The sequence below is a fragment of the Pteropus alecto genome, unplaced genomic scaffold (genome assembly GCF_000325575.1).
Source record: "Pteropus alecto unplaced genomic scaffold, ASM32557v1 scaffold223, whole genome shotgun sequence".
In the NCBI taxonomy this organism is placed as follows: domain Eukaryota; kingdom Metazoa; phylum Chordata; class Mammalia; order Chiroptera; family Pteropodidae; genus Pteropus; species Pteropus alecto.
Genome location: NW_006434441.1, coordinates 1,341,537 through 1,349,720, shown reverse-complemented (window position 1 = coordinate 1,349,720; position 8,184 = coordinate 1,341,537). Strand labels below are relative to the sequence as shown.

Below are 8,184 nucleotides of genomic sequence, written 5' to 3'. Positions count from 1 at the left end.
CCAGGAGGCGGAGAAGGGGGCCCTGCCCCAGGCTGGCACCGGGCGTGTCCAGGCACAATCTTGAGGGAGCCGTCCGAGTAGTAGTAGCCAACAGGATCCCAGAGTTTCTCATCAGTCTCGGGGCCAGGCCGGAAGGGGGGGCTGGTGGGCTCCTTGGGCAGCTCCAGAGGATATACCAGGGTTCTCTCTGCTGCCTTGGCTCCTTTCTCCAGCTCTTCCCGCAGCCGCCGGCGCAGTGACAAGACGAGCAGCAGCAACACCAGGCACATGGCCCCCAAGACCACCACAGCCAGCCACACCAGGCCCAGGTTTTCCAGGGGTGCCCGGGCCTCCAGGGTCACCGACGGGCCCGCCACTACAGCTACCAGGTAGCCTTCGGCAGCCAGCCGTGCCCCCTGCTCCTCTGAAAAGCAGTGGTAGGCCCCAGCATGGCGGGGCTGGGCAGCCATCACGACCAGGGCCTGTAGTCGGGCATCGTAGAGGAAAGAGCCAGGCTGTTCCGTGGGCAGGTCTCGGCCCCCAAAGGTCCAGCGGGCATGGGCGAGGTTGGAAGAGAGGCGGCAGGGCAGCACCAGGTCTGTGCCCGCCACCACCGTGATGTTTTTGGGCGTGAGCCTGACTGCAGCGGCAGGATGAAAGGGAGCAGTTAGTGCTGGAGACCCAGGACCAAGGGGAGGTGCAGACACTCCAGCTCCCACCCAGGGCCCATCCCACTGGGAGGGGGACAAAAGACAGCTCACCTTTCTTACTGCCTCGGAAGTTACAGATACCAGAGGTGTCTGAGACTGCTACATGCTGGATCAGCAGAGAACTGGTGGGGGAAGCAGGGTGTGTCAGCATTCTCGCTCCAACCACCTGCCCTCCCTTCCTAAGGAGCAGAGCCCCGCTCACCCTGAGTGGCCATCGACAGCCACACAGCGGCTGGTGTTGATGTTCCAGGCGCAATAGGGGTCCCGAGCGAGGACACAGTCTGCACAAGAACGGTACTTCACACAGTCGGCTAGGGGCAGCTGAACCAGCTGTGACCGGGAGCCTGCAAACAGCAGCTTCTACAAAAGATGGAGGCACATGAGGGTCAGCCAGACCAGGACACCGCCTGGGCAGAGCTCACACTCCTGTGGGGGAGCACAAAGCAAAAAGGGCCAAAGGAAGGAGACTTGAGGACACAGAGGGCTTACTTCAAGCCAGATGCCATCCTAAGCACCTTACAGCAGTGACCTGATTAGAAAGAGCAGCAGCTCTGTGAGGCTGAGTATAATCACACTCGCACACACAGCTCCACTGCGGTATAAATAGTACGGGAAGTACGTTTTCCGTAAGGCTCGCCAGCCCTCACAGTAGCACCAGCATAGCATAAGGTGTTTCCCTCTGTTTGCACAGTGATTGCCAATCTGTGTTTCTTCAACCACAGACTTTTTACCTTTGTTCTATGTTCTGGGGAACGGTTTGAGCCCCAACAGTTGGTAAAGCGCAAGCCTGTAAAAGTTCAGGGTACCAAGGACAGGCTACAAGAGAGTAAGACACCAGCAGCACCTCAGGGAGGTGGGAAGGCGCGGCGCTCAGGACAGGGTGACAGGGCTGGCGGGAAGCCAACACCATGAATGAGGGCACCACGAATGAGCAGTCTGAGGCGTGGCCAACAGTGCACCACAGGAGAGGACGGGCAGCATGCAGCAAAAGTCTGGCATGGCCCTGAGGGGGCTCTGAAGGTGTAGCTGCCCAGACTAGGTTCTGGGAACACGGCCCACAAGAACCCAGCAATCCAAGGCCTATGGAGCGTGGGTACGTCAGCACTCTGATTGCTCGGAACTTGCCCCTAGCTAAGCCGGTATGCTCGGTGCCTCCTGGGCCTTGTACAGCCAAACAGGCTAGGGTATGCTGGGTATCCCCTCACCCTGTATAGCCAAGCAGCAGACTAGGGAAGGTAGAAGACAGTGGGTGGGCCCTAATCATTACCTTGCTCCGGGACAGGACCAGGCTTTCCACTGGCTCCTGGTCAAACACCTGCAGCTCCTCAATCAGGTGGACCCAGGGCCCCAGGCTCACAGCCTTGAGCAGCCAGCCATCTCCTGTAGGGGTTGGGCGAGGGCAGGTGTAAGCCAGAGGGCACAAGGGCCCCACCCAGCCACTGGCAGCCAGGCCTGCACGTGCCTACCTGTGCCGATGAACAGCACTGTATAGGTGGCTCCGTCAAGCCCTGTGACACGGTCAGCCACCAGGTGGGTGAAGTTGGTGTCCTTCTTCACGAGCAGGGGCCGGCCCCAGCGAGGCCTCACCTGTTCCTCCATTAGTGGGTGCTTCTTGATGAAATTGAGGGTATTGTCAGGCAGCTCCAGAGAACTGGTGTAGCCATGGCGACGGTGCCAGTTGTTGATGCACTAGAGGGCAGGGCAGGGAAAGAACTGTCAGCAGGTTGGAATGGTGCTGAGGTTGAGGCCAGCAGTGTCCTCCCCGGGGGACTCACCGAGCCAGGCCGCGGGCTGGGTACAGGGTCAGTGTAGAGGCCCCACTTCTGGGATTGCTCACGGTACTCCTTGTAGGGACCCTCGAACACCCTCTGGATCTCTTCCAACTGGTACTCACAGACTGCTGACAGGTCCACATCGCCCCTGTCACAGCAGCAGAGGGAGCCCAAGGGTCAGGCCTGGTGCCCACTTTACCCTAGCTCAGGGAACATAGGGGAAAGGCGGGGCCCGGCACAATGCAGTAAAGAGCATGCACAATGTAATGACAGCTCTAAAGGGCCACCAGGGGCAGGGCACTCACTGTCCACATCCTACTGAGAGATGCCCAACACCCTCCTTCGCTTCTGGACAACTGGCCACCCAGAGCCCAGAGCCCTGCACCGATAAACCACCTCCAACCCGCAGAACTACTCCTCCCCACTCACGAGGGGTCTTGACCAGCTCACCATCGTGCCCGAAAAACTGCAAAGAAGGTGGTGTTGTGCCAGGAGGCATCTTGCAGGGTGTGCAGTGCCCTTAGCTGGTTAAAGTAGAGCTGCCAGTCGGGGGCTGAGCATACCAGCCGCGCTTTCAGGAACGTGGTCCATTTCTTCTGCAGCGTCCGTGCGCCCCCCAGGTCTCCCTGGCAGATGGCAAGGGGACACTGGTGGTCAGCCCTGCTCAGCCAGCAGGGCTCCCAAGCGCTCACTGTTGTGGGCTTCTGTACCTTGCAGACACGGGCCACACGGGCCACCACCTGCTCTGTGTAACAGTCGTACTCCACCGCCCGCTCGCTGAAGAAGAAGTAGACCTTGTCATCGTCCCCCGTGAAGCTCCCCATGCTCTCGGGGATGTAGGCAGAACCGACAAAATGAGGTTCTAGAGGAAAGGGAGGAGGCTTAGCGAGGCCCTAACGGTGCCTCCCCCTACAGCTCCCCCAGTCCCCATACCAGTTCCTCAGGGCTCACCATTGAGCCAGAAGGCCAGGTACTCTGTCTTCATGGGGTGATGGGGTCCCATGTTCCGCAGGATGATGGGCTCTGTGCCCAAGAAGTTGTTGAGTGTGGCCGAGTACAGTTCGCCATCTATGGAGACACAGGATCAGCCAGGACAGAAGAGAGGTGGAGATACACTCAGGCCACACAGCCTTGGGTGGGAACGCATCCTTGGGACACCCCAGCCTGCAGCAGGGTCCGCCACTCACCCACAAGGAGGGCAGTGTGGCCCTTAGCTGGGTCATAAGGACACTTTCCCTTGCCGTCATCGAACTCTCGGTGCTCCAAGGTAAAGGTGAGCACATCCTGAGGCAGGAAAGAGACAGAGTGAGATGCAGCAGGCCCGGTGTCCTGAGCAGGCAGGGAGGGCAGAGGCAGAGCACGGCACTCACAATGTAGGTGCACTTGGGTTGGAAGGCATAGGTGCCGCACACATACAGGTGGGATGCGTTGTAGGGCTGCAGAAAGCGGATGAAGTTGAAACACTCCGTCTAGGGAGAAAAATGGATTCAGATAAAGGATGGGAATAGGGACCCAGACCAGCACCGGAACAAAGGGAGCCCAGAGCCCTGGGGAAAGTGTGTACCATGAGGCCCCGCCAGGAGGAGGCACTTGCACCCTGCCCCCTCTCCGTGGCTTGTCCCCTAGCACCCACCTGGTTGCTCTTCCCTTTCTGGATGCACTCGGACTTCTTCTCCAAGGGCGCCTCCCATGAGATCTGGGGACAAGAAGAGGTCATGTCAGCAATGTCATAAGTACATGCTGAACACGTGGACAACATGGCCACAACATGGGGACACCACACGACACTACTCAGTCCCCACACCCCAGGAGCTTATTTCAGCAGAGAACACAGGCCCCAAATGGCCCCCAGTCAGCAGAACCCACTAAGTGCTGTGAACGAAGGAAAGGCTGCCCATTTGCTCTGCTGAGAGGGCAGGACTTGCAGACCCAGCAAGATTCCACCTGAAGATGTGGGGTGGGGCAGCTTGTGTACCTCCCGCTCCCCCACTTCTCACCACTCCTTGAAGCTCCAAAGCCTCCACGCTGAAGGCAAACAGGGCCTCCCGGGCCCCCACATACAGGAGCCCAGTCTGCTCAGTCAGGGTCAGCGTCAGGAAGTCCTGGATGCCTGTTTGGGAGAACCGCCGCACCACTGTGGCCAGCTCTGCAAGGACAAGGTAAGAGTGAGCACAGCTGTGGAAGGGTGGGCCTTCCTGGGGCTCCAAGCACCCACTACCTTGAACTAGCCTTCCTTTGCACAATGGTCTCCTAATTGCCTGTTCCCCACATTAGGATCAGCACCCCCCAAACAATACAGCCTAGCCACCTGACTGGCAATAAGGGACATTTCCTGAATTGCAGCCTGACTCGGACAGCTCCCCCAGGCCTCCTGGCCCTTCTCAGCCTAGGAGGAGGCAAATCTGGGCTGTGAGGAGGAAGGAAGGCTATCTCAGCCACAGCTTCCGGCCAGAGGAAGCCATCAGACTGATGGCTCTCACTCTCAGGGTCAGCAGCACCTCTGGCTGCAGAGCTGGGCACTTCCCCTCCCTGCTTCCTCAACTGCCGCTTCCTTCTTTGCTCTGCTGCCCACTACCCGTGTGAGGGTCCAGCCAGGCCCCAGCCCCTAACTCAGCAAAGCAGGATGCACAGAAGTTGTGAGCGCTCCTTGTTTTAGGGAACTGGCCAAACAAACCCAGACTGCCAGAGCTGCCAGCATAGCTGCCACTAGGGCAAGTAAGGATGGCAGGAGTCAGGGCTGGGAGGCCATGCCAGGAAGGCCAGCGGGAAACTGGAGGCTGGGACCAGAGATGGTGCTGAAGGCTGGGGCCTGGGAAGTCTTGTTAACATTTGCCATGCATGGCACTACAACATTCATATACTCACAGGATCCCTGTCAGTCCCCAAAATAGCTGCTGACCTGTCCTCAGGGTCCCCTAAACCAGCCTTACTTAAGTCTTTAGAGACAATGATGCACCCAGACACACAGGTCAGCAGGGCTTCAGCCGCACAGGAGTGCAGCCTGTGGGAGGTGACCTCATCCCAGGTCCCCAGAGTGCAGGGATGATACAAACACCTGACATCACTCTTCGTACAGGTGTGTGTTTGTACAGGAAGGGCTGTCAGGTCCACTGTCTCTCCCACATGAGCACATGCACATACACTCGCCCATCTAGGACCACCAGAGGGCAAGAGTGTCAGAGCAGAGGGAGTCTATTAGAGTTGACAAGGGGGATCCTGAGGGCACAAAGTTAGAAAGACTTGGGGGAGGTACAACACCCTTGGCTCTATGCATGTCCTGGCTCAGGTTTCTCTCCCCTGGCTCTCAGTGCAAGTGACAATTCTAGCAGTGAGTTGTGTGGACAGTGATGCAGAGGCATCCCTTAATAGGGGTGGCCAGGTCCTAAGCTTCAGTAGTAGGGGCAGCCCACATCCTGGGCTGGACTACCAGTTCTGGGTCCCTGGGGCCACTTGCTCACACTTCTTAGAAAGTGGGGTCACACACATCGGTAGGCCTCAAACCCAACAGAATAAATCTGGCACATTCAGGGGGCAATGCCTAAGCATCTCTCTTCCCCCAGCAGCCTCTGTTGGCCTCCCATTCCCCACACTGGTCTGTCTCCTCCGACTTCAGGCACTCACCCCCAGAAGATACCGTCTTCCGGGGCACCAGGTTCCACCACACCTCAGCCCTGATGCCTGGGCCCCACAGCCCCACCGCCAGCAGCCAGACAGCCCAGTGTGGGGCCATGGCTCACACCCCAGCTCTAAGCTCCAGGCCAGCTGCCCTGCTGGGGGAAAAGAAAGGGTCAGAATCACAGCCAGAGCAAACAGACTGGAAGGGGGGGGCCCACCAGGCCCATGCCAGGAGGCACAGACGGGACAGAAGACCTGATCAGGCCTCCCCAGGAGCCCCTGGATTCCCCCCTTGCCCCTATCCTTGGAGCAGAGACCTAGTCCCCTCCCACACCTGGCTTCAGCCCCCACTATCTCCAAAGGACCATGGGGTCTCCCTGGATAGAGGAGGAGGAGCAGAGTCAGCTGGAGTGGACACTCGGAGAAACCTCCTCTGGCTTCCAGTCCCTCCCCCACTCCCTCAACAGGAAGTTCTTTAAGAAAATAAGAAAAGACCCCTCCCCCACACTCAGGCCTGATAGATGCGAGGATTCCTTAAAATAACCTCTGGAAGCAGAAGTCGCCCCCACCGGGGATCCTGCCAACCGGAGACCTAATTCTGGGGGCCGAACTTCTTTGGGGGGGGGAAGGAGGGCATGTGGTGGTTTAGCGGTGGGGGTAATTGATGTAGCAGGCACCGGGGTCCGACCCCAGCCTCTCCCTTCCCCCGGCGCAGACAATGGCGGGGCAGACCGAAACCCCGCTCCACACCAGCAAGGCAGAAGCAGGCCGGGAGCCGAAGGGGCCCAGCTACCCGAGGCCCCTTTGTTGCCCATGAACAGAGGCAGGAAGTGGGTAGGATGGGCTTGGGAGTGACCAGCGTCTCATCGGTTCCTCGCACTGCCTCCGAGGGACACTGGCCCTTGGGTTGGGGGCGGCGGGACAGGAGCCACAGTGGTCAGATCAGGGACTCTCCCGGGGGCGCCTTCAGACGTGGCGTGGGGAAGCCTGTTGGGGGGCCGAAGGGGATTCTCCTGAACCACGGAGGCGCCCTGCGCAGGGTCTGACGAGCCTTCTGGGGGCCGAACTCGGGGATCGCCCCCCGGCCCGGCCTGGGAAGGACAGCTGGGTTAATTTTCGCCGCTTCAGCTCTCCAAAGACGGGCACAAACACACATAAGACGGGGACCTGCTCACCCCAAAACAAAGGGTCCACGCCAAGACCCCATCCCTGCCTCCCGCCCCGTCCTCCCCTCCCCCAGCTCCCGGGGATTTGAATGCAAACAAAGCAGCGGCGCAGGGAGCGTGGCGTAGCCCGGCCTGCGGACGCCCCCTGCCGGCCCAGGAACCATCGCGGGAAGAGGGGGTGGGGACACGCTCACCCCGACCCGTCTCCAACACCCCCAGCCCTCCCTCTGCCCTTTACCCGAGGCCGGGCTGGCCCCCGTGGCGCGATCTGATCTGTCCACACAGCGGCGCCCCCAACCCCAGCTCCTCCCAGGGCGGGGGAAATGGGGCGGCCCCGGGGTGGGTGGTGGGGTGCGGGGTCCGGGCGGTGGCCCCCACCCTTGTCCACTCTGAGCGGCAGCCGCAAGGCGAGGGCTCTAGCCAGGTCCGGCAGCCAGCTGGTCTCGGGAGCTGGCTTTCCAGGACAACCCGCCTCCCGGGCGGAACGGGCGGGGGGCCGCGGCGGGGAAATCTGATCCCACAACATCGGCTTCAGTCCAAGCCCGCCCCAAACTTTCCGTCGGGGGTGGAGGAGCCGGGGGCAAGTCGAGGGCCTGGAGAGGATCCCGACTACGAGAGGGACTCTCTACCCTTAGCCCCGACCCCGCAACCAGCCCGCGCTTCCGAACGCCCTGGCTGCGGGTACTGCTCGCCCAGCTCTGAGCCGCCGCTGGGCACGCAGGAACGGTCTTAGACGAACAACTGTCTTCTGCTGCCCCTCCTTGCACCCCCAGACCCAGTCCTTAGCGCGTTCAGCGGCCCATGCCCAAGACGGGGGACAAAGCGTTGCCTCGGAGCCCCGCGGCTCCAGCTCCGCGCCATCCTAGCCTCACTCACCTCCTTCTCGAGGCTGGAGTCCCTGGGCGCCGCCCTCGCGTTCGGCTTCGACCCGTGCCGCCCGCG

The 8,184-nt window shown here is 60.5% G+C and overlaps 1 protein-coding gene across 3 annotated transcripts in view; it reads right to left on the bottom strand.

The window, feature by feature from the left end:
* SEMA4C (semaphorin 4C) overlaps positions 1 to 8,184 on the bottom strand; it is a 9,304-nt gene extending 1,120 nt beyond the window's left edge. Inside the window, exons 1-15 of one of the 3 annotated variants that reach the window (XM_025045058.1) lie at positions 8,119 to 8,184; positions 6,083 to 6,231; positions 4,459 to 4,607; positions 4,095 to 4,157; positions 3,832 to 3,930; positions 3,649 to 3,745; positions 3,413 to 3,529; positions 3,172 to 3,323; positions 2,912 to 3,087; positions 2,465 to 2,609; positions 2,156 to 2,378; positions 1,957 to 2,069; positions 892 to 1,049; positions 741 to 811; positions 1 to 619 (exon numbers count right to left, since the gene is read on the bottom strand). The exon at positions 1 to 619 is cut by the window's left edge and continues 1,120 nt beyond it. In XM_025045058.1, coding sequence (XP_024900826.1) covers positions 1 to 619; positions 741 to 811; positions 892 to 1,049; positions 1,957 to 2,069; positions 2,156 to 2,378; positions 2,465 to 2,609; positions 2,912 to 3,087; positions 3,172 to 3,323; positions 3,413 to 3,529; positions 3,649 to 3,745; positions 3,832 to 3,930; positions 4,095 to 4,157; positions 4,459 to 4,607; positions 6,083 to 6,191 — 2,291 coding nt within the window. In that variant the 5' untranslated portion in view covers positions 6,192 to 6,231; positions 8,119 to 8,184. Of the gene's footprint in view, positions 620 to 740; positions 812 to 891; positions 1,050 to 1,956; positions 2,070 to 2,155; positions 2,379 to 2,464; positions 2,610 to 2,911; positions 3,088 to 3,171; positions 3,324 to 3,412; positions 3,530 to 3,648; positions 3,746 to 3,831; positions 3,931 to 4,094; positions 4,158 to 4,458; positions 4,608 to 6,082; positions 6,232 to 7,620; positions 8,098 to 8,118 lie in introns of those variants that run through there. The other 2 variants (XM_025045059.1, XM_025045060.1) reach the window with 2 other exon arrangements.